Source organism: Aspergillus chevalieri, chromosome 6 (genome assembly GCF_016861735.1).
Source record: "Aspergillus chevalieri M1 DNA, chromosome 6, nearly complete sequence".
In the NCBI taxonomy this organism is placed as follows: domain Eukaryota; kingdom Fungi; phylum Ascomycota; class Eurotiomycetes; order Eurotiales; family Aspergillaceae; genus Aspergillus; species Aspergillus chevalieri.
In genome coordinates, this window is record NC_057367.1 from 2,176,789 (window position 1) to 2,200,337 (window position 23,549).

At 50.3% G+C, this 23,549-nt stretch overlaps 12 protein-coding genes across 12 annotated transcripts; 3 read left to right on the plus strand and 9 right to left on the minus strand.

The window, feature by feature from the left end:
* Positions 1-137: 137 nt before the first annotated feature.
* Positions 138-1,433, minus strand: ACHE_60776A (putative cAMP receptor-like protein; the record flags this gene model as incomplete). Its single annotated transcript, XM_043281988.1, has 4 exons — positions 138-434; positions 490-1,011; positions 1,087-1,288; positions 1,360-1,433. The coding sequence occupies 4 exons, from the start codon at positions 1,431-1,433 to the stop codon at positions 138-140; spliced, it is 1,095 nt and encodes a 364-aa protein (XP_043139412.1).
* A 1,118-nt stretch (positions 1,434-2,551) lies between these two features.
* PHO85 (cyclin-dependent serine/threonine-protein kinase phoA) lies at positions 2,552-3,698 on the minus strand (the record flags this gene model as incomplete). Its single annotated transcript, XM_043281989.1, has 3 exons — positions 2,552-3,457; positions 3,565-3,588; positions 3,657-3,698. 3 exons carry the CDS (start codon positions 3,696-3,698, stop codon positions 2,552-2,554), a joined length of 972 nt encoding a protein of 323 aa, XP_043139413.1.
* Positions 3,699-4,204: 506 nt separating this feature from the next.
* On the minus strand, positions 4,205-5,362 carry ACHE_60778A (putative SIR2 family histone deacetylase; the record flags this gene model as incomplete). Its single annotated transcript, XM_043281990.1, has 1 exon — positions 4,205-5,362. One exon carries the CDS (start codon positions 5,360-5,362, stop codon positions 4,205-4,207), a length of 1,158 nt encoding a protein of 385 aa, XP_043139414.1.
* A 568-nt stretch (positions 5,363-5,930) lies between these two features.
* Positions 5,931-7,036, plus strand: ACHE_60779S (PQ-loop repeat-containing protein; the record flags this gene model as incomplete). The annotated part of the gene is made up of 2 exons (XM_043281991.1): positions 5,931-5,986; positions 6,043-7,036. The coding sequence occupies 2 exons, from the start codon at positions 5,931-5,933 to the stop codon at positions 7,034-7,036; spliced, it is 1,050 nt and encodes a 349-aa protein (XP_043139415.1).
* Positions 7,037-7,251: 215 nt separating this feature from the next.
* On the minus strand, positions 7,252-8,691 carry ACHE_60780A (co-chaperone SGT1; the record flags this gene model as incomplete). The annotated part of the gene is made up of 2 exons (XM_043281992.1): positions 7,252-7,818; positions 7,885-8,691. 2 exons carry the CDS (start codon positions 8,689-8,691, stop codon positions 7,252-7,254), a joined length of 1,374 nt encoding a protein of 457 aa, XP_043139416.1.
* Positions 8,692-9,096: 405 nt separating this feature from the next.
* On the minus strand, positions 9,097-11,500 carry ERG7 (terpene cyclase/mutase family protein; the record flags this gene model as incomplete). The annotated part of the gene is made up of 4 exons (XM_043281993.1): positions 9,097-9,187; positions 9,246-10,691; positions 10,773-11,236; positions 11,294-11,500. 4 exons carry the CDS (start codon positions 11,498-11,500, stop codon positions 9,097-9,099), a joined length of 2,208 nt encoding a protein of 735 aa, XP_043139417.1.
* Positions 11,501-12,124: 624 nt separating this feature from the next.
* Positions 12,125-13,585, plus strand: ACHE_60782S (putative meiosis-specific topoisomerase Spo11; the record flags this gene model as incomplete). The annotated part of the gene is made up of 7 exons (XM_043281994.1): positions 12,125-12,398; positions 12,456-12,522; positions 12,583-12,691; positions 12,739-12,825; positions 12,874-12,954; positions 13,001-13,072; positions 13,121-13,585. 7 exons carry the CDS (start codon positions 12,125-12,127, stop codon positions 13,583-13,585), a joined length of 1,155 nt encoding a protein of 384 aa, XP_043139418.1.
* Positions 13,586-13,860: 275 nt separating this feature from the next.
* On the minus strand, positions 13,861-14,465 carry UBC7 (E2 ubiquitin-conjugating protein UBC7; the record flags this gene model as incomplete). The annotated part of the gene is made up of 2 exons (XM_043281995.1): positions 13,861-14,114; positions 14,219-14,465. The coding sequence occupies 2 exons, from the start codon at positions 14,463-14,465 to the stop codon at positions 13,861-13,863; spliced, it is 501 nt and encodes a 166-aa protein (XP_043139419.1).
* Positions 14,466-14,863: 398 nt separating this feature from the next.
* On the minus strand, positions 14,864-16,595 carry ACHE_60784A (scramblase family protein; the record flags this gene model as incomplete). The annotated part of the gene is made up of 3 exons (XM_043281996.1): positions 14,864-15,946; positions 16,002-16,173; positions 16,237-16,595. The coding sequence occupies 3 exons, from the start codon at positions 16,593-16,595 to the stop codon at positions 14,864-14,866; spliced, it is 1,614 nt and encodes a 537-aa protein (XP_043139420.1).
* Positions 16,596-17,040: 445 nt separating this feature from the next.
* On the minus strand, positions 17,041-17,495 carry lcl2 (the record flags this gene model as incomplete). Its single annotated transcript, XM_043281998.1, has 2 exons — positions 17,041-17,234; positions 17,309-17,495. 2 exons carry the CDS (start codon positions 17,493-17,495, stop codon positions 17,041-17,043), a joined length of 381 nt encoding a protein of 126 aa, XP_043139421.1.
* Positions 17,496-17,685: 190 nt separating this feature from the next.
* MRPL2 (mitochondrial 54S ribosomal protein bL27m) lies at positions 17,686-18,510 on the plus strand (the record flags this gene model as incomplete). The annotated part of the gene is made up of 1 exon (XM_043281999.1): positions 17,686-18,510. One exon carries the CDS (start codon positions 17,686-17,688, stop codon positions 18,508-18,510), a length of 825 nt encoding a protein of 274 aa, XP_043139422.1.
* A 350-nt stretch (positions 18,511-18,860) lies between these two features.
* On the minus strand, positions 18,861-23,211 carry ACHE_60787A (chromatin-binding protein RAD9; the record flags this gene model as incomplete). The annotated part of the gene is made up of 2 exons (XM_043282000.1): positions 18,861-23,063; positions 23,155-23,211. 2 exons carry the CDS (start codon positions 23,209-23,211, stop codon positions 18,861-18,863), a joined length of 4,260 nt encoding a protein of 1,419 aa, XP_043139423.1.
* Between the last annotated feature and the right edge of the window lie 338 nt (positions 23,212-23,549).

The window sequence follows — 23,549 nt, forward strand, 5'->3', positions numbered from 1 at the left end:
AATATCACGTGATCTTCATCTACTGGAGTATAGAGACTTGACAAGTAAATTATGTTGCTATTTGAATAACACAGCGAGGATATAAAAGCACTATCCGTAACTCATAGCATCCAACATAGTACAGACCCACTGATTGACTAAACTGTCAAATCGTGCGTGCTGTCACTCCGAAATGCACCGTGAGATCCCCTAAGCCTATTGCTTATCACTCTGCTAGGAAACAGCCTGATCTTGATCCAACCCATCGATGCTACTGTGTAATATGCTCGAAGGTCACGGATTGCTGCTTTGAATACTGGCCACGAAATGGACATGTATATGAGGCTATTCCAGAATCCCTGCAGCGGAAGGACAAAACTGGAAACGTAGTTCAAGCCGAAATCAAAAGAGTCCGGACGAGCCCATGCGTACACTCGGTTAGCAGTCGATGGTGCCTGTATAGTTAGTATTCATATCCAACTCGGCATATAATCTGGGAAAGAAACTAACCCACGTAACCAACAAGGCAATGAAAAAGAGCAGCGCATACTTTGTATACGCCCAAGCAGCCAAGTTAGCCTCGGCCACCATCGCATGGCGCTGAGGTGCTGAGTCCAATAGTTCATTTTTGATTGACTTCAACGTAGTGGTGGGTCCGCTCAGCTTCTCAAACGCTCCTCCGGCCTCGATGCTGACCGAATACGGACTGTACGGAACAGTCTTGAACGGTCTCTGTAATCGACTACCGATGCTGTCACGGGCAAGATTAGGGATGCGGGTCGCCGCAATTGCCGATTCAGTCGTCACCTTAATCTCGGTCACTTTGGTAAATGAAGAGGGTTCGAATGGGTTTCCGATTTCAAAATTGGAGTCGATTGAGCTGTCAAACTCGCGTAGTTGCCGTCGCTTCTGGTAGATGACCTTTCCGGCGCGCACATAGATGACAAGGGTTAGGATGATGATCAGCCAGACCGGTCCGTAGAACATCGCGATGCGTAGGAAATCCCACTTTGGCGCAACCCAGCACCAGAGCTAGAAAATGGGTTAGGTAAACGCAATAAGGGAATGTCGATTTCAACACTTTAGGAAATCTGTATCTCCACTTACGACAGCGGATCCATACACCTTGCCGCGGTCCTTGGTCTCTATAAAAAAGTAGGTAAAAGCCGGGATGAACGGCAGACCATAGCAGCATACCACAAATTTCCACTCGAGCCGTCGTAGCTGTTCCGAGTTGTATTTGCGAAAGAAGGTCAGGTAGACATTGCATGCCATGGTAAAGGCCCATAAGGCATCAGCGGGCATGAACCTAAATCAAGCGTTAGGGTTAAGCAAGAAGCAGGAAGCTTGCAACAAAGCAACGAGGGTATCTCAACTCACCACTGGATCATAAACGCCTGGAACCGACACAAACAGCTATTAGTCCCCGCCTGGATGCCCGACTGGGAGACCATGGTCGCAACGTTGGCCATAAGATTGCCCCATGATGCATAGAAGACCAACCTATTAATCGGTTTACGAAATGAACTCGAAGCAAGAAAGGTCGTAACGATTATGCATGTTCCCATGAGAGAAATGGCAGAGCAGACACGCTCCGTGACCGAGATGGCAAACAGTTCTTTTGTTGCTAGTGGCATGGCGTCATGATTGATCAGAACGAGGAGGAAGGAGACATCCCAGAAAGATAAAACGAAACAGAGAGATAGCGAGAGAGAAGATAGATGTACAAATAAGCAGCACGCCTCATTTTACCTCCCCTTGGCTGTCACCTGTCACCTCGAAAAGCGCGCGGCTGACTCTTTACCGGGCTAGAAAAGGATGATATTCATGTTTCGAAATCTAGAATAGTTTCGGTGAGCCACCAGAGAAGTCTATTCTTTGGGTCAGCCAACATGAGCATCAGCTTACATGCGGGGGAAAAACCAACGAAAACGAAGATTCGAGAGCCTCTGACTCGTGGGAAACAATGACCAACCCTGCAGTACACGTTAATCTGAACCAGTAGAAGTCTCGCAAGGCCGAATCGCGGGAATGGAAGGATCTCGCATGTATGGGCATTGTCGCGCTCCGTGCAGGGGCATACACATTGACCGTTTCAGTCGACTGTTTGACGATACGCGGATGCTATACTACACCATCGGCTATTAGGCTATAAGATTAGCCGAATAGCATCTTTCTAGCAAAACAATAATATCCAAAATAGAAGACCTCTGAAGTGTGCCCAAAATCTCGATCCTATACCGACTGACACGTCGGAGGTTTCAGCTATGAAACAAGGCCGGTAGTTTCATATCCACGGCAGTTCCTATTGATTTTCGTTGGATCCCGGATAGAAAGCCAAAAAAGGGAAATGAGGAAGAAAAAAATTTCGTAAAAGGCAGTATTGTAGCATCAAATCATATCGTTCTCTGGGGGTATAACGCCATGCTTTCCCGGTTACTCTAACAAAGTCAGACGTCATCATACTCATTATGCTATTCAAGGTCGAGATCATAAGAGGAACAAGACAAGAAAGTAAAAACAGAACTAATTGTGAGAAGAAGGTGCTGCGAAAGACGAGGGATCAAGGAGGTTAATATGGCTGCTGAGGTGGCATCATCCCATATGCACCCATCATTTGCTGTTGCTGTTGTGCTTGTTGCTGCTGGAACTGCAATTGAGCAAGATCGTGGAACCATGGATGTTGCAGGGCATCGTTTGCGCTGATACGAAGCTCCGGTCGAAGTTGCAGCATCCGGTTTAGTAAGTCCAAGCCAAGCGGGTCGATCTGCGGGAGAATCAAGCCAAGGTCCTGAGTCGCGTAGACCTGATAATTAGGCTTGTACTCCGGGAGCTGCGAAATGCCGGGCCAAGTGCGTTCTGAAGGGGTCCCCATAAGCCGAAAGATCTTTAGTAGCTGGTCTTCGTTGGTCGTTCCCGGAAACAGAGGACGGCCGGTATACATCTCTGCCATGATACAGCCAGCGGACCAGATGTCGATGCTCGTGTTATATGTCCGGCTACCCAGCAATACATCCGGAGCCCGATACCACAGAGTCACAACTTCATTCGAAAAGGTATTGACGGGAATGCCAAAGGCCCGGGCCAACCCGAAATCCCCCAGTTTTAACTGTCCCCGCTTGTTGATCAGGAGGTTTTGAGGCTTGAGGTCACGGTGCAAAACGCGGTTATCGTGGCAGAACGCAATGCCCTTGAGCAGCTGGTACATGAACGACTTGATGGTAACGTGGTCCAACTGGCCGCGTTCGGTCCGCGTATCCATGTACTTCTTCAAATCCCGGTCCATGAACTCAAAAACGAGCATCAACTTATTTTCTGTGTGGATCACGTCGTAGAGTGAGACGATACTCTCGTGCTTGAGCTCTTTCATCAACGAGATCTCGCGAATGGCCGTCGACGGTGTCCCTTCCTCCGAGTCTAAATGAATTTCCTTTAACGCGACCAATTCCCCGGTTTGACGATTCCGCCCTTTAAACACCTATTCACCCCATTTGCGTCAGCAGATCGTCCAAGTTCGGAATGGAGAGCGAGGGAGGGATGCGAAGGAGGTCGATCGCGAAGGACAAAAGAGTGGATTCAACATACAGTAGCATAGGTACCTTCTCCAAGCTAGACCAAAATATCAGTTAAGATAAAAGAATCCAATTTAATCCAATACGATATATGGAAGCACACACCTTTTCCAGCTGCTGGAAGGAGCTGGGTTGTTGTCTGTCCATGGCTGGTGATGATGTTGGATGCGACGATGGCTGATTATGTACCTCTCCGTAGAGCTGAGTATGTCGTAAAAAGACAAGAGTGAAGAGCAACAAGAATTATTGAGGTTCTCTCTAATCCTTCGTTTCTGTTCCCTTCTTCTTGGAATCAAACAACGGGTTGCGATGGTTGGAAGGAGTCAGGTCTGGAGCCCCGCGGGACCGCAAAATGAGCGGCGGCAAAGGAAACACGCCCGTTAGATCCGCCGCGGCGCCTACTCTGTACTGCATTCTATTCAGCTTTCTATAGTAAAATGTATTTTACGTTGTTTATTTTATTTATACCGCTGTGGCTAGTATTGCTATGGCCAACCACGAACTATTGACTACTGTTCTCAAACAAGCACGCATGATTGATGCAAGGACGTGCCTCAAGAGTGTAGCCCTTGTAGCGCGGGATGAAGTATATTCACATGCCAAGCATTCACTCTAGTAAAAAGATATTCTGTATGTGTTTTACATATCTCGGTTCATATCTGACTGCTTAATGGAGGTAGCTGAGTAGCAATTGGTGGCAGGATGTTTTCAGATAGAAGGCTGCACCGGACATGCTGCGATCCAACGGGGCCCTCATGCTGAGGGACTCCGAAGATTACAGATTCATTTCGCACACCACCAACGTTGATGATACCAATGGGCATGCCTCTATTATAGGCCCGTTCCACCAGTCTCCACGCAGAAAAGGTGGCAAGGCTGCTTCCGAGAACCAACAGCCTGCCAGCATCATCAATGGCTTCTTCAGCGATGGTTTTGACAGTAGGGTCAATGTTCTCTCCAAACATGATGACGGCCGGTTTCAGGATCCCGGCATTCGAGCTTGGTAACCACGCACCGTCACTCTCGACCTCCACCCGAGTTTGTGTACAGTCCTTGGGTTGAGGTTGTTTCTCCAGACATGCCGGGCAAGAGGGATACCGAAATGTCGAATAAGGCGCTTCAGCCAGGTCGACATCACCGTCGGGATTGAGTTTCAGACCTTTTCGCCGCTGCTCTCGTGGATTATCCGTGTCAAGCGCGCCAATATCCACCATCTTTGCCAAGAACTCGGCCCAAGCAGGATTGAGTCTTTCGAGAGACTTCTGGAACTCTTCTCGCGAGAACTGATTCAGACAGGTAGTGCAGACAACGGACCTCAGGTATCCATGGAGCTCGATTGTGGGGAGCTCCGGGTGGGCAAAGGAATGGAATGAATCGACATTCTGCGTCACCACAGAGCTGAGGTATCCCTTCGCACCAAGATCTTTGATTGCCCAATGTGTCATGTTTGGTTTCGCTTTCTGGAGTCCTGGCCACCCGACAAAGCTCCGGGCCCAATACCTCTTGCGCGATTCATGGCGTGTCACGAATTCGTGATAGTATATGGGTCGATAAGTCTTATTTGTTATATACGTGCCATTTTCGCCTCTATAATCCGACAGGCCGGATGCTACCGATATACCGGCACCTGTTAACAAAACCGTCTGGGAGTTTCTTCCTACATCGATCCCGCGCAGGTGCGGCGATGGCGGGGCGGTTAGAAAGGATGTGATGGCATCGATTGCTCCGGCCACGGTACGGGCAGAGGGGGGCGTAATAATCGCCGGAGGTAATCGGCCAGTAAAGGGGATTCTAATCGAGGGCGTCGTCATTAAGACTCATCGTTGATTCCAACACGCTAGGAAGAGGGACTGGAAAGAAACAGAACTATAACGGACTATTCCCGGAGAAACAATGGCAGTCCCATGCGATCACACGGTCGAATCAATTCATCAAACAGACCGTTGAAGCCTTAACAGAAAATGCAATAGAACAGTTTCAATCTCCAGTCAAGAACGAGTCGAAGATAATCATCAAATGACTAAGACGCAGTGACATCACATGACCGGAAGCTAGACACGTGATTTATCATGCAGGATCACATGCAGATGAACAGGAACTTTCTTCCTACCGAGTCTTTTGATTCAGTCAATAAAATGATTGAGAGTCACACAACAATGAACATATCAAAAGCTCAATTGCGTGTTGATCCAATATGTTAAGTACAGAGCTTAGGGCAGTGGGCGCCAAGACAATGCCAGAGATCCAGACGTCATTCTCCAATCGCTTCAGAGATTGACGGATGGGGCAATTAATTCCATCTCCAGTTTTTTCGAACATCGCCCTTCTGACCAGACTTCAAATTGGCAATACCATCTCATACTCACATACTTGACGGGCATGTTTCCCTTACAAGCTGCAAATCTAGATCTGGATGCGCTGAGTGGGATCTGCGGGTAAGTTGCCTCCAGAACTATTCAAGAAACAACGCCGTGCTAACAGTCATACCCAGCTCAATCTCCATCGCCTGTTGGGTTGTCGTCTTCTCCCCTCAGATCATCCAGAATTTCCGTCAAGGCTCCGCTGATGGCCTTTCGCTCCTATTCCTTGCCATTTGGCTGGCAGGCGATGTATTCAATATCCTGGGCGCCGTCCTGCAGGGCGTCCTGCCGACAATGATCATGCTAGCGGTATACTACACGTTGGCGGATATTGTTCTCTTAGGTCAGTGCTTTTACTACCGGGGGCTCACTTTGCAGGATGACTCATCTGCGCCTATTGCTCGAGCTGAGCGTGCCGACCCTGAAGAGAATGCAGCGTCGGCAACGGAGCGGACGGCGCTACTTTCTCCTCACCACCACGCGCAAGACCAGTCGAGCAGAGCTCCAGGTGAAAGGGGACATTCGTTACGCGACTCCATTCATCCTCCTTTCGTGGATGCAACACACTTGTCACCCGCAACACCTTTAGTCGAACCATCTCCCGATGTAGTCCGGCCTACTCAAAACGTCTCCACTATTCAGCACATAGCCTTCAATGTCACCGCCATTGCACTCGTTTGCGCCGCTGGCGTATTGGGCTGGTACGTCAGCCCGAAGAACAAGACGCCAAAGTCTCCCGATAGCGAAAACGCAGCCCTCGCTTTTGATACCTTGGGCCAGGTATTTGGATACCTCTGTGCAGTGCTCTACCTGGGCTCGCGCCTCCCCCAGCTCCTTCTGAACTACAAGCGAAAGTCTACCGAAGGTGTCTCCCTTCTCTTCTTCCTCTTCGCCTGTATTGGGAATCTGGCCTACGTTCTCTCGATCTTCGCGTACTCGCCTGTTTGTGAGGGTGACTCGTATGAGAAGATTGGTCATTGCCGGCCTGGTGAAGCCGGGGCATTGTATTGGCGGTATATACTCGTGAATCTATCTTGGTTGATCGGGAGCTTTGGAACGCTGTTGCAGGACATGGCCATTTTCACTCAATTCTTTTTGTATAAGGACAACAAATACGCTTCATGAGATCAATCTTCCTTGAATATATGGATAACGAAAAGTTCACAATGTACAATGCTCTTGCTTTTATTCAATAAAAAACGTTTTTGAAGAGGTATCAAAGAAAATAGGACTTGGCTATTGGTACATCCCGCTGAATGCAATAGATCGTGAACTCCGTAACAAGCATTCTATCCTTCTGAATGGAGAAAGGCAACATAACATCGCCGTCACATCCCAGTCTAATCACTAGGCGGCTTAGCTTCGACCTTACCCTTGCCAACCTCACCCCAGTTCGTGCTCAACGAAGTTCCCTGACTCTCAACATAACTCTTCACCATAGCACGACGGGTATCCGGGTCTGCGTTCGCATACAACTTCTTAAAGAACCCATCAACCGCATCTCCACCGCCGAAATCAGAATCAACAGATTCAGCACCATCAGACTCATTCCCAGACTCATCCTTTCCGGCCTCCTTATCCTCCTTCTTGGATTTGGGCTTCTTGTCAAGCGACGACGCAAGCTTATCCCAGTCCTTAGCGCCGTGGCGAGATGAAGTCGGGTACGATGGTCCCTTGCCTGTCGTTGGCTTTGAGTCCGCAGCGGCTTGGCGATCGGCGAGCTTAACGTCTGCCGCGGAGGCTTCAAGGGCGTTCCATTTCTGGCCTGGGGTTCTCTTGCGCAGGGTGATATCGATCTTGGTGGACATCACGGAGACCTTGGAGTTGGCGGGGTCGATAGTTGTGAATAATGGGTCGAGGGTGAAGTCGTAGTCTGTGCCGGAGGGGAGAGGGAATTGGAGGGACACCTGTGATCATCGTGGTTAGAAGTTGGGTCATATGGGACTTCACGGAAGGGTGGGAAAGCAACGTACAGAATCCTCCTTGAGCTCGATAGCAACACTGTCCTTCGCAATACCCTTCACGTAGAGAGTGACAACGACCGAATCGTTGGACTGATACCACTCATGCCGAACCTTCTCAGGCACTGGTGCAGCCGAAGGAGTCGAAGTAGAAGATGCACTGGCTGCCCCGTTCTTATCTGTCTTAGCTGCATCATCACTCTTCTGTCCAACCCCCGAAACGCTCTCCTCAGTCTCCGTCTTCCCAGCCTTAAGCGCCTCCAACTGCGCCTTGAGTTCCTTCTCAGTCGGAATCCGGACATCACTCGGATACTCCTTCACGGAAACAACCCCCTTCTCATTCCCCTCACCCAATTTATTCAACCGTCCCTTAACCTTAGCCACCCAAATCGGCAACTCCTGCTCATACCCATTCTTCTTCGCAGCGCCCCCAGCACCCATAGCATCCCTAACCTCCTCTTCCTTATCATTACCACCGCTACCGCCACTAGTCTTCTCCTGAATCATCTCAAACACAAACCCCGCATCTCCAAATCTCTCGAGCTGATACAACGCGACCCCGCGCCTCATCTGCGCAGATAGAATGAGTTCGCGCTTTCCACGTTCCCGCGCAAGTGTCAACGCGATTTCGGCATCGCGGAGGGAGGCGGAGGATTTGGGGCCGCCATCTGCGGCTTTGACGCGGGAGTAGGCTGTTGAGCGTTTGATGTAGTAGGCTGGGGCGCGGGGGAGCTCGACGAGGGCTTGGGTGAAATGTTGGATGGCGCTGAGGGTGTCCGAGGTGGAGAGAGCTTTGTCGCCCTGGGATGCGGCGTTCATGGTGTGCTAGTCTGGTTTATTAGGGGTTGTATCACTTTCGAGGGATGGATTGTAGTTGGTTTGGCTAGTAGGTTCTCCCCGCAGCCAGGTAGCTAAAGCTGATATATTGGTCAGTTTCGTGCTGGGAGTTGGCAAAACATATGTAGGAGGTTGTGTGAAAATTTACCTGGACAAAGAAACAAACAGCTGCAAAATTAGAAATTCTTACTGCAGCTATCCGCAGCTTGTGATTCCATGACTTTCTGCTTCGCGGGGAACCCACGTGACTTCAATGTCTCAAAAAGGAAATGTCATGAATGAATGAGTTAGACTGCTCAATTACTATGATACTTAGATATAATTACAATTATTACTCCTCTCATTGTTCCAAATCCCCTCGTATGCTCATTGCCAAATTAGGATTGTTTAAATCAATTCCTCGTTGCCAAACTTCCGGCTGTAGAGACCCAAAGCCCGAATAGGCCAGTAGAGCTTGTAGTTAGGGTAGGAAATCATGCTAAAAGAAAGTCAGGCCATTGTGACAAGTAAAGCCATTTGAAAGCGATTATACGTACCACGACTGGTTAAAGACGCCCTCAACAGCTTCTTGTAACCACTCTCCACTCGACTGCTGCCGCGACATCAGCAGCTTCATGGCCTTACGCAGCGGCTTTTTGTCCGGGTAGTCCGCCTCCATAAGAGCAAGGCATGCCCAGGCCGTTTGGACAACCTGAGAGTTCTCGTGGTGGGTGTAAACGTGCCTCTCAGAGCTGAGGTAGGACTCGCCCCATCCTCCATCCTCCATCTGCTTGGAGAGAAGGAATTCACAGCCGCGACGAGAGAAGTCGCTGTTTTCGTATGTTTCGCCGATACTGGCAAGACTTTCCAGAGCAAACATAGCGGCGTAAGTGAAGCAAATACCCCAAGACCCGTACCAGCTTCCATCTGCTCTTTGCACGCGCTTGATATACCGAACTGCCTTCTGCTTCGCGGCTCTGATCTCATCGGCTCGATAGTCGGGATAGTACTTGCTAAACAGCGAAAGCGCGGTAACAGAGGCGGTAGTACATTCGGGATAGTCGTATCCGATCATGATTCCTCCGAAAACCTCAGCAGCATTAAGCCACTCGAGCTTAGTGGAGCCACGCGTGGTTTCGTATTCGGTAAAGCCACCAGACGGGTTCTGCATCAGCAACAGGCAGTCAACACTGTCCTTGAGTCGATCGACAGAGATCAACTTCGGGTAACCGTGCATCTCTTGTAGTTGGATTGTAGACCGCAGGCCCTCGGCCGTGCAATCGCTGACTGTGTAGCCCTGAGTCTTGGTGCTAAAGGGCCATGCGCCTTTCCGGTGTTGCCGGTAGCATTTTTCTTGGTCCGGTACATTCTCCCGCATCTGGTGATCTTCGAGAAACTCCAGAGCTTTGGTGAGCATGGGCCGCCACTTGGGGTCGTCTGCGAAGCCGGCGACAACGATGCACTGCGTGATGAAAGCCGTATCCCAGACCTGGACACCATTGGTTCCATTGGCCAGCATTCCCTCGTTCTTCACCCACATGTAATCATGCAGCCGCTCTCTGTGGCGGCGGACAGAATAACTGTCCGGCCCGTCATGAAGGTAGCACGCGACCATGTTCATCGGGTTGCTCACGGGGGCCAGACCTGAGTAATCGGTGTTCTCATCTTCCATCCGAATCAACTCCCACGACCATTCCTCAGCGCGCTTAACAATTGCTGGGTGTCGGAGGTAGGGATTCCAGATTTTAACCAAAATCTGGTTGAGTGTGTTCAGCAACCAAGTTTTCGGGTAGTAGTTATCAGCCTCATGAATCGAGTTACGGTGAGCTGCGAAGTCAATAGAGTCATAAGGCTGGGTGTACAGCTCTTCTCGGAGCTGTTTGGTCAGCGGAGTGACAGGGTGAGAGAATTTCTTAGACCATAGATAACCCATTGGCAAGAAAACCTGGCGGATATGGATCCACCAACGCCAAGGGGCAAATGGAACCCAGTCAGGAAGTAGCCTATACACTGTCAGTAAATCATATTACCCTCTATCCCCTCCCCCCCAAAAAAAAGAAAAAAGAAAAAGCCATAGGACGGACCAAATCTCAGGGGGAACTGGGTTGACACAGTCCCAGTCCATAACGCCAAGAACACTAAGCCAGAATTTGGCCCAGTGAGGACCATAAAGAGCACCACCAAACTTGTGCAGTAGACCACGTGCCTTGATCATGCGAGGATCATCCTCATGAGCACCGACCAGACGGAGGGTGACATAGTTCATGCTGGTACCGAAAACCGAGCTGTGGCCTTCAATGTGCAGACCCCAGCCTCCATCGTCCGGGTTCTGGCGAGCAAAGAGATAGCGCCTAATCTCCGTCGCGTACTCCGGAGGAATTGGAGTGTTTGTAACATAGTAAGTAATGATAATACCTGGCAACAGAAACATTGGACCGCCGTATTCGCAAGCCCAGTTACCGGGGTCCAGCTGCAGATTAGAGAAGAACTGCAAGCCATTCTCTGCTGCTTGCAAAGGAGTCTTTGCGGTTGGCAGATCCGGAACTCCCTAAATGCAAGTCAGTACGTATTGAGCGTGGGTTGAGTTTGGGGCATTTAAAAGTACCGTGGGAAGACCAAGGAAGTACTTGTCCGCCACGGACTGAGGCCATTTCTCATTTTCTTCATCGTTTTCCAGATAATGCCATGTCTGGCGGCCACGATCATCAAGCAATCGCCATCTCGAGTAGTCTGTTTTGAGGTCTCCGTTCTCGTCGGGCGTCAAATGGCCTTGAGCATCCGTCCTCCACGGTCCGATATGATCGGCCGCCATTGTTTCTGCTTTCAGTGTTGATATCTATACTGAAACGGTGAGAAGTAGCAATTGAACTAAAATGAAAGATGAAGACAGGAAAAGACAGAAGCAATGGTTCTAGAAGCATATGGATTTGTTGATGTCGTCGCTTCTTATTAACAGCGGTGTGCTTAGTCATCAGGGGCATGTGATAACTAACGTTAACTAGTTAACGAGTCTGCATACTGTAGATTCGAAGGCTGTTCTTTTGTGCAACTCATTCTGCAGAAATTTGTTTAGGACTTAGATTATAACAGAATATGGCGACTAAACTTACTATGAAAGCCATCGGTAGCGAGGGAATGTCGTACGTTTGAAATTGAGTGGTCACACTCCGTGCATAAAGATATAGTTCTGCGGCGCTGATAATACTTTGAACAATAAATGCTACTATAATTGCTGCAAAGATAAAAAAAAAAAAAAGTTCAAGGAGAATAATACGGATTAAAAATTGTTGTATTCTATAGCAATTCCAATGAGTGTTGTTCGATGCTCTGTGATATCTCTCGTAGCCAATCAACTTCACCTCTTCCTTCCTCCCTTTCATCCCATCTCATCGCGTCGACTTGTATATTAACCAGCAGGATTATGGGAATTGTTCTAATGGAAGATAAACCAGAAAACGCAGACTCACCAGCATCCCACGATGACCAGACCCCCCAGAGCCAAGTTCAAGACTACATCGACAACACCTTAGCAGCAGCGCTCGCAGAACTCGATTCTCCAGATGGCAACCCAGCCATAACCCTGACACGAAGATACAAGAAAGGCGCTTTCTTCATCAATCACGACAATGGAGCCCTCGAGACCAGCGAGACGGAGACACAAATCAGCTACACTTGGCCTGGCAAGGACAGACATGAAGCTTGGAGGTTTAGTATGACACTTAGCACGTTGACTTTGCGTCTCATTGTTGCGATACTGATTGCTACAGCGGTGGTTTTTCGAGTTCTCGAGGCTATTGCACAGGCTATCGGGAGTGGGTTGGTGGTTTCCAAGAGGTATGAATTTTGATCCAAACTAACAGTGGGGCCAGACTGGATTACTGAGAGCGTGGGTAGAGATATCTATTACAACGACCCCGCCTGCTTTGGTTCACAGAGAGTAGTTGACATGGTGATTGATGATATTGCTCATACGATTGGCGTGGATCGAGCGGCGTTGAACGTGGTACGTGCCTGCGATAACTCTTGGTGACGAGCTAACATAGAATTTAGGAAGCTGCCGCGAAAGGACTGGTTGCAGGTTATTACCGGCTGACGACTTCATCGGATAAAGTTATAGATGCCCGGTTCATGACGAATGTTGGTTATGATACCCAGGTGGACTGATATTGATACTAAACGAAGCAGGACGTGCTTATACCGAGAGCTGAAGACATCAAAGAGGTCGACATGTCCGACGTTAAATGGGTCTTAATACTGGAAAAAGAGGTAGGTAATCCGATATTCGTACAATTTTCGCACTCAACATAGACAGGCCGTCTACCGCAGACTCGCAAGGAGCAGTTATCACACGAGAGCCGCAGCAGGGAAAGGGATTCTCGTCACAGTAAGCAAAGCAGAATTGCCTGCCGGCTCGGACTGACAGTGATCCTAGGGCAAAGGATATCCAGATCTCAGCACGCGAGCTTTCGTCCGTCGACTGCTCGATAGCAGTTGCCGCGGCTCCGATACTCGCTTTTACGCCCTGGTAGACAACGACCCCGACGGCATGGCCATAATGTCAACCTACAAGTTCGGATCCAGAGCACACGCACGCGAGAACAGCTACCTCAATGCTCCCGAGTTGCAACGACTTGGCCTCTGTACATCTGACGTCGTATCCGGAGCAGATCCGCTGGGAGACGATGCTTTCATTCCCTTAACCCCACGAGACAGGAGGAAGGCTGTCGCCATGTTGAAGAATAGTCCAGTTTGGGCGGTTGACGGACCTGAGCCGGAATGGCGCGCAGAGCTGCAGCAGATGCTCATGTTGAACTTGAAAGCTGAGACGGAGATTCTTTACCAGCGGGAGGGTGGATTAGAGGGATGGATTGATCGGAAGATGGCTGCTTCTCTCTAGTATCGATAGTGATGAACATGGTCTGCAACTAAATGGTGTACTAAGAGGTAATGTGTATCCTATTTTACACCATCAGCACGCGCACTCTAGAATAAAAGCCATAAGAATCGTTCCTCATCACATTGTAGTAACAAAACAAGGGAATAAAAACACACCTGATACGCCAGCAACGTCGATCAACGACACTGCACCCATCAAACCCACGCTATGCGTATTATACCAAGGTATAAACATACATCACAACCAAAGCCCTTTCCTTCACAAAAACCAATCTCCTACAACCCTAGCCCCTTCCTAACCTCCTCCTTCACCTTCCTCTCATACTCAGCCCTCCGCTCTCTCCACATCTTCGCTGCCTCGACATTCGCCGGACTCTCGTCGTTCGGTTCCGCTAGCATACTCATAACCGAAATCAAGATCTTCTCAACACTCTGGATAGGAGACCACCGTTCGGAGGCGTGTTCGTAGTGATTCGGGTCATCGCCGGGAGGATGGAGGATGGATATGCACACTGTTCCGTTCGGGTAGACTACACAACAATCACCAGTTAGCACCTATACTTATACTCAATCGTACCACTGAACTATCTCCATTTCCATTTCGGGAAGCAAAGGCGAGGCGAAGCAGAAATACCATTCGGATGCCACACCCCACCCCCAACAAACTTCATCGTCGGCGGACTCAACGGATAATCCTTCGGAAACTTAAGCTCGGCTGCGAAAACGCCGCCTTCGAACGGTGTGCCCTCGGGGCCTTGGATGAGTGCTTCCCAGTGGTACATGTCATCTTCTGTGACGGGGCCTGCGGTGATGCCGTCGGGCGGGTTGGTTGAGAGGTTTTTGTATTCGTGGAAGAGACGTTTTTGCGCAACAGAGGACATGATTGTGGTTGCGGGTGGCTTTTGGGTGTGTGAGATAGAGGAGGGTGGTTAATTTGTGGTCTTCAATGGAATGCGCAGTGGAGAGTTGGTTGTTGTATCGGAGGTGGTGGATGTTGTGGAGATTCCGAGGCGGTGGGGCCGAGGCAACGTTGGTTCTACGAAAGTAGACACACCAGAAACAAACAAACGATATAATGGAAAGATCAATTTGAGCCAAGTGACCGCTTATAGATACTGCCACAGAATAAAATTGATGATATATGGTGGATTGGAGCGGAATAATTTCCGACTATGGTACAACAAGCATACAAATGACCCGGCTAACCACCATCAACGCCAGCGCAACCTTTGGTATCATACATCAATAGCTTTATGGATTTGTACAAAGGACAAATTGCCTAGAACCAATCGTTACCTCCATCGTCACCTCCATCATCACTCCATGGGTCCTCATCCCAAACATCTTCATGCTGCTCTTCAGCCCAGTAATCTCCATACGGACCAGGCTGACCAGGCGTCGGCGGCTGGTCCATGGATGTTGGTGGTTGTTGGTCGGAAGATGCGTCTTGTGCATACGGCTCACCCATACCTCGTTGCATGGCTTCATACCCGGCCATTGCACCGGCGCCGGCAGCACCAGCACTGGCACCTTCAGCCATCCCACCAGCAGCACCGGCTCTACCAGCAGCTCCCGCGGTTCCCGTAGCTGCTTCACCTATCGCGCCGGCTTCTCCTGCAGCGGCACCACCGGCAGCAGCACCGCCCGCAGCGGCGTCTCCGCCCATACCAGGGATCCAGAGGGGCATGAAGCCAAAACCCCCACTACCGCTATGCCGACTGAAGTAGTCAAAGTCCACACTCACCGCCGTAGCTAGCATCACCGCACGCTGGTCGAGGCTCATGCCTGTGGCGACGTCACTCTGTGTGCCCGCTTGTTCTGCCTGACTGAGCGAAGCGGAATCCATGCGCAAAGCGTATACGCCAGTGTCAGTGAAGAATTCGCGAGCGAAACCAGCAAAATCACGGTTAACCGATCCAATCAGCTTGTCATCTGCCGAGCGAAGCGCAAAGTCCCATGACAAGAAAGGCTCATCCACGTAGGCAAATTGGCTGAACTCCCCTTGTTCGTGACCAGACTCCCCACTGCGAATTAACTGCATCTGCTGCGCTTGAGAAAGTCCGGAGTCAGCAAGTGGTAATCTCTTGGTTTCCATGTTTGTTGATGCATCCGGAGAAGGATGGTAGGTGAAGAGGTTGTATTTTCGCCGTAATGGTGCCCATTGTTGTTGTGCTTCCCCAACCACACGCATGTCTTCAATTCCGAGCGGCGATACTTTGGCATTGGATTCCCCACTTGCTTGAACTAGATGCCCTGGCGAAACTGTCTGGAGAGTAGTCGACGACGAATCGGCCTTTCCGGCGATGTCAAGAGGATCATAGACTCGAATACGGGAACTGATGTAGGAGAACGGCCGATGGAACTGAAAAGCATTAGCTTTGAGCAAGGCAGCCGCAACCAATATCTAAAATCTTTACCCTGAGTACTTCATTCTCATGCCGGTCAAAAACATGTGTCACGAAAGAGCGATGCGTCCGGAACCACTGCCGGGCCATTGTACTGCCTAAGCCTTTCTCTTGCTCTGCCATATATCCCACATGGTTCCCATTCGCATCCATAATCACATATTTATTCGCCTGTTCGAACCCGCTGTTCACGAGAATCATACCGTCAGCCTAATCCGTTTGATGCTCTGTGTTGGCATCCACTCACATCATCACATTCATTAACTCCAGCTGTCTCTGCACGACTAAGCCTGAGTTCGCCAGTAGCCCTGTGGCAGGGTGATTCTCCTTGAGCACTGCATTGGGGTCTTCTGGTATATGGACGGGCGAGAGGAGGGTATTCTGAGAAGGCTCGTAGTTTGCGGCAGGGTTACTCGTTTCGCCGTTCAAAGACTCCGGATGCAGCGGTTGTGCGCCTTCTCGTCTGATATTCGGAATAGGTTCCAGTCTCCGTATGCTGTTCCGGGGGCCTCGAGGACTGGCGCGGCCCCTGGTGAAGGAGCTGGAGAGTGCTCGACCCGGAGCTCGAAGCCACCGGATAGGCGATGGTCGTACTGCACTCCACATGAGCGAATCGAATCTCCTGCGTCTAAATAAGAGATACGAAGCGGTTTATAGATGTGAGAAGCGTATGCGCTGAATATGGTGAGGTAGTAGTAGGCAAAAGAAGGCGACGGCGTGGTGACTGTTTCCGCAAAGAAATGACGACGGCCGCGGGGTTAAGCGGAGATAAGGAATGCCAGAAAAACACCAGTATGTACATGTCTGTTCTACCCGTAACAGGAATTATGTTCAATATGGGTAATAGTAGTGAAATGAGCTAGATGAGTAGTTCATAGAATGCGCAAATTATCTAGATCGTTACGGTGTAGCTGGGTATAGAGCACATATATCCCAATGGAGGCCAGCACAGACAACCCACGATAGTGCTTTCAATTCAAGACAGAGATATACTCAATATTCTCATTAAAGTACCGTACATACCCCAATGCAACCTCAACATTTATCCAATTCATAGAAGACCCTTCCGAGCCAGCTCGATCTTCCGCGACGCCTCGCCAGCCTTGTATCCCCCCTTCGAAACGCAAACAGCACTTCCCTCGCCCAACTCAATCTTTTCTTCCACATCTGGGTGCGGACACGGACAGTGATGCGGGAAATGGACGCAGGCAAGAGTATCGGGGCATAGGTATTTGGAGCAGCGTGCTGTTGTCGCGAAGACCATTTGTTAGCCACCACCCCTTCCTCTTAGGACACGAGGTCAAACCGGTTAGACTTACCATTCTCCCACTCATTTTGATACCATGAAGGGTCACTAGGACCATCATGAGGTTCTGCTTGCTGGCGAGCCTGTCGCTGGCCGCCGCCTCCGCCGCCAAACATGTGCTCGAAGAATTGGAACTGAGCCTGGGCCACAGAGGCCAGCAAGAGAAGAGCCCAGAGGGGCTTGATCAAGTTGAGCAACATTGAATTGACAGTAAAGTATAAGCAATTAATGTAGAAGTGTTTTGTTTAACCGTGATTGGAAGGATGACGATCAAGCCAGCTTATCGCGATACCACGTGACTTTCCGCCAAGGACGAAAAAAGTTCCCCGTTGGGGCTCCGTTCAACCTCACTTTCCCTCCAGCAGGCCTACATCAAGACAACATTGGAATATGTTTCAATCACGACTACTCACACCCCTCCGGGCGATGGAGAGGACATTCGTGCCCTCCATCCGATCCGCCCCAGCCGGTCACCGTCTCCCATCAACATCCCTCCTCCCACGACCCGTCTCCGGGCCCACATTATCATCCCCGACGCTCTCGAAACTCCTCCCCATCTCTCAAGCCCGCCACGCCTCGCACGCCGCCCAGGGTGCTGCAAACAGACACTCGCGTGATCCTGCAGGAAAGCGTCTCGGAGCAAAGCGCACAGGCGGCGAATACGTTGTCCCGGGGTGCATTATCTACAAACAGCGCGGGACGAAATGGTTCCCTGGCGAGAACTGCGCACTCGGCAGAGACCACACCATCTACGCCACCGAGGCTGGGTATGTCCGGTACTATCTTGACCCCGAGCGGCATCCGGACCGCAAGTACATTGGTGTTTGCTTTGAGAAGGAGGGGAAGCTCCCGACGCCCTCGAATGCTCCTAGCCGGCGCAAGTTGAACAGAGTTGCTGTTGCGCGTGTTCCTGAGACCCCAGAGCAGCATCAGTCGGATCTGATGGTTGCTACCGGTCCTGAGGGTACGATGGTTGCTGGTGTTGAGGCTGTGAATGCCGAGTCGGGCCCGCAGCTGCGTCCTGGTTACATGTACCGTGAGGCGAACTGGCAGATTGGTCGTGCTGCTGAGAAGGCTGGTATCACGGCGAAGCCATACGACCGCAGGAACCGGTGGATGGCATGGAGGAAGAGGCAGGCTAAGGCCGAGCGGGCTGCCCAAATGAAGAGTTTGAAGGGCAAGAAGGGCTCGAAGAAGGGCAAGGGTGGTCGCTGATTGATATGTATGTTGTTACGTTTATGTTCTGTATCCATTCATGTTTACCTGCGATATAACGGTGTCTCCACGGATATTTTTCAAATGTATTATAGCAAGAGATCTACAATTCAACCAAATTGTACCATGTCTCATTTTCCGCATAACTAATCTTGCCATGTTCAACATCCAGAGGCGTTTAAAAAAAAAAAAAAAAACAAGGGTATCTTTGGTACATGACTTGTAAATATTATACATCTTCCCCAAAACTCAAACAGCGATCCGCCAGTACTATCCTAAGAGCAAATCCATCTCTAAGCAAAACATTCAGATCATAAAATTACAAAAGAGATAGCAAGGGGAAGAGAGGACTACGCCCCAAACAATCTTCCCAAAATCAAACTCTGACAAACAAAATCATTACCCACGACAGTAATCTTAGAACTCAACCCGAGCTCCTGACCACTGATACATCCCATGAAATGAGACATTTTACGTCTCTTCGTGCCACGTCCCGAATTAGATTCTGTATCCGTGGATTGCAGAAACTCCGCTCTGACGGCCTCCTGATCATGGAAGTGTACGTACACCCAGTCCCAAGAATTGCCATGACCAGCTTCGGCCTCTTGGTCTAGGAATGTCTTGGCGGACTTGAGATCATACACGCGCTCCACTCTTGAGGCACCAAGGGCGTACGTGAGGAATATGTACGCCCTGCTCTTCTCTTCTTCCTTTCCGCGGCCCATGACGATAAGCACAGACTGTCCGTCTAGTAGTTTTGGTCGGGCTGTGATGGTATGCGAGAAGCGTGCGTTGACGGCAAGAGTGGGCGTCAACATTCGCGATTTGGCAGCGCCGTTGAGATACGTTGAGTCCCCTGCGGGGAGCAGGTACATCTCCCAATCTATGATTCGGTTCTGGGCAATGCAGTCTTCAACCCAGCGGCCAGAAAGACAAGGTAGATTGAGAGCTAGGGCTTGCATGTATTTTTCCCGGCGGGAGTGTTTGTCAGCAATCACACAAGCGAATCCGAGATCTTCGGCACTTCTAGTAAGACGCAGGTTGGTCTTATTTTGTGCTGGATCAGCAGATTGTTTTGTTGTCGGGATTGCAATAGGGACGTTCGACGGAAAATCGAAAAGTTCGTTGAACCCATCTATAATACGCCCGCCGTGTTCCATTATCAACCGGGACACGCGGGACTTGCCCGCATCGTCATCAACGTAGGAGACTGCAAACACCATTCCAGCAAAGATACCACCCATGTACCGCATAGTGCGAGAAAGCCGGCTGCTTGGAGGTGTTGGCGTGGCGGGTACGCCGGCTAAGGCTGGTGTTTGGGGCCTCTCTTCTACCGTCTTCGCATTTGCATCATGGCTAAATGCCCGATCTTTGAGCTGGTTCCATAGGATGGTATCCAGATAGATCCGCGAGATGGGGACTTGGACCATGCTTCCCGTCCGTGGAAGGGCCTCATTCGAGATACTTTTGCGCGCTTTCGGTTCCAGGATGACAGACAAATTACCGTAAACATCAGTCATTGGGATAAAGCCACTATTAACGGCATTATTGAAATCTTCCTCACTGATTCGATCGTCAAAACCTCGAATGACATGAGGAATCTTCGGAAACTTGGGTATTTCTACCTTGACCACATCACCAACTCGCAGTTCGAGTCTCTTGACTGTAGTTATTGGCACCTCAACCGGAAGACTGTCTTCAAACTTGACAAGATACCGTGATGCTGAAGTGCCAAATGGTGTTCCAAAGCATGTAGCGGGATAGTATGCCCGTTTCGGGCCACTCCAAGGGGCGAGCACTTGGTTGTGGGCAATTTGAGGACCTCCCGGTGAGGATGTCCTAACAGGAGTAGGCTCTTTTTGGGTCGTAGCATCCTGGGCCGTAACATCCCGGGCAGCACCAACCTTTGGCATCTCCGCGGGACGATGGGAGTTTCCAGTAGGAGTGGAAATGGCATACATCTCATCACTCATGCTAACGAGAGCTTCAATAGTTTCCTTTGGAGGCCCAGCGATGTCCCTTTCGGGCTCCTGACCATGAGCAGCCTGCTGAAGCCGAGATCGGAAAAAAGACCTTCTTCCTGTACGAGACACATGGTACTCCGGTGAAGCATCCACATCCCATATTGTATCCACTCGATTGGAAGGTTTAGATCGTTTCCGAAATACTGTCTGCGGCTCCTCCTGCGGCATATCTGGCTGAGGCTCTTCGGGAATTTGTTCCTGCTTTTGGAATGGAGCAAAGCGAGGAGTATTCGGACGAGGTGTAACTGGAAGCACAGGATCAGAAGCATAGACATTCTGACCATCATTTCCGCGTCTCTTCTTTCTCGGTGGATCGGGAGACATAGCGACCATGGACCTGAACTCTCTATCATCTGCAGTCAAGATGCCAAAGTCGATATCGAAATTAGCAGGTCCTCCCGGAGATGCTTCCGAGGCAATTTCTGTCAGTGCTTTGCGCTGTCTGCCGCTAGGGCTAGAAAGGATCTTAGAGTTGAAGGCTTTCATCACCGCTAATGAGCTTGGTGGTGCAAGTGGCCGCAATTGACTGGCTCGATCGTGGTCAGATGGATAGACAGGAGGTAGATCATCGTCCTCTTGAGCTGCATCCCCATTTATGTCACTGTTCAATCCCTGGTTTTGTAGACGATTTGGACTTGTTTCCGGTACTGTGGTACCCGGGACCACATCCGCAAAGCTTCTTGATTGTTGGTGCACCGGTGTTTCGACAACACATGAAGACATCGAAGATGACTTTTCTTGATTGGAAGCATTTTCACCACATACCACGGCTCGCTGGCTAGCTGGATTACTAGACTGTGTCCGGACGAAATCGGTAGCTGGCGGGATTTTGGGGAGTTGGCTAGAAGATTCAACCAAGCTCGCGGAAGGCGAGCGAGTGCATGCTAGGGTATGGCTATTGTTGGGAAGAGAAGGAGACGAGTTTCGTTGAGTCACAGGAGGGGGTGGAGGCGATTGCTTGTCCACGTCCAAACGAGCCACTTGCTGTTGTGAAAGCGTGGTTTGTGAATTAGTTCGCTGCATTGGTTTGTTCGTCTGACTGCCGCGTGTCGGAGATTGCTGCGAGTCCCTCACAATATAGATCTGTGAAGACCGTCCTACTTCGTCCTGTCCATCCGGGTTAGAGCTGTGGCGATGGGAAATTGGCTTCTCGGTAGGCATCTTGCTATTCGGAGATGGACTGGTCTGCAGAGCAAGAACCTGCGAGAGTCGATCGTGGGCACTAGCCGTCGCAATAACGGGGGATGCAGGTATACCGTTATGGTTCTCCTTGTCTTCTTCTGCTGAGATGTTGAGCTCCTGCGATCGGGGCATGGGCAAGTACACTTCATCATCTTCCTCTTGCTCCGTTTCCTCTTCGCTAATAGAACCGTTTTGGGAAGGCACGATGGGCTCCTGCCGTTCGTCAGGACCATCAGTCTGACCCCGTGGCTCTTGCTCTTCGGGCGACTTTGACTTGCCGCCTCGTTTGCTCGACCGACTCGACCGACTCGACGCGGGCCGTGCTGGAGCGGTGAAACCAGCAAATTGCGCATTTGCCAATTCGTCAATCACCTTCCGTCGCTTCATCCGTTCAACAAAGCTGGGTTCTTTGTTGAACTCGTCATCATCACTCTGATCCTCCGAGTAGATATGCTCAGCCGACCGCGTCATCCTCTCAGCTTGAGTCCTCTTCTCCCGCTCTGCTTGCGACTCTTTCATGGTGATGTAGTTCAAGTTCGACTCCGACGAGTGCTGAGGAAATGTGGCCGCTAACTTCATGGTCGGGGAAGAGAGCGCCGTACCTGCAGCAAGTGAATGATGTTGGATCGGCAAGTTTGGCGAAGGTCGTTCAGACGTCTGGTCCGAGTATAGACGATTGACTATCGGAGACGACGGAACTTGCGTGGACTCGAACATCTGGCTCAACGCCATAGTTCCGTTATTCGACCTGGCCGATGCGAGAGGATTGAAGGAGACAAGAGGGGATTTGTTCTGGCTGCGGTCCTCGAAATGGTTCTGCTTGACTACCGTAGCTGGTGTTTTGGTGATGAATCGCTGAGACTCAGGAAAGAGGTTTGGCTGGTACTCCAACGGGGAAGATGGGTCTGCGTCTCCCTGGTCCTCATTCTCATTGTCTTCTATGTTGTTGGTATTGGTGTTGCTGGTGTCCAGCTGAGTATGATCGAATCCCGCGAGCAAGTCAATATGACCAGGGTCACCCTCATGCAGTGTCTTCAAGGTATTATCGTCGTTGTTCTGCTGGATGATATGGTCGAAAACCGACTGCGACACGACCTGGGTATCTGACGGCGTCTCGCCGGACCCCATCTTCCCATTCACCCTTTGCAGTAATCGGTTATTCGGCCGGCTTGCGTTTATCGGGGTCGTAGTTGTGCCATTCGTAGCATTCTGCTCGTGCAAAGGACTTCGAGGCGATGCCCGGCGGACCTCCTGCGAACAAGCCTGAGCTTCCGGGGCGTTTTCTTTCAACGCTTGGTCCTGCCGGGGATAATGAATATGTGACAAGACCGACTGGGACTGCGACTCCTGCAAATAAAGGAACGATAAAGGTGGTGGCGTTAGCAGTCCGACAGCCAGCAAAAGCAAAAGTGGATAGATCAATCATAGCCGAACTCACTTGTCCCAGCGCGGCGCGTTTCAGCTTCACGATATCGATGCTGTCTTGGGTGTCCATTGGCTGCTTGATTTTAACCTGCAAGCCACACAATACAAGCATTCATAGTGCTTCCCAGAGGTCCATTTGCACTCCGAAGGGGGGGCCTTCGCAACGTCAGATCCGGCGTTGCTCTCCTGGCCTGAACCGTAGAACGCGAAAACGCGTGCGACACGTGACTTTTACCAGTAATGTTACTGCATTGGGACTAGCGCTCAGCTCTACAATGACCCATTGAGTGGACTCATTGCTCATTATAAAGACAACTGTATTTATACATGGTAGAAGAGCAAACCATATCCCAAACCATCCGAACAATTTAAAATATGCTATGTACATACAAACAAAGTAACAGAGAG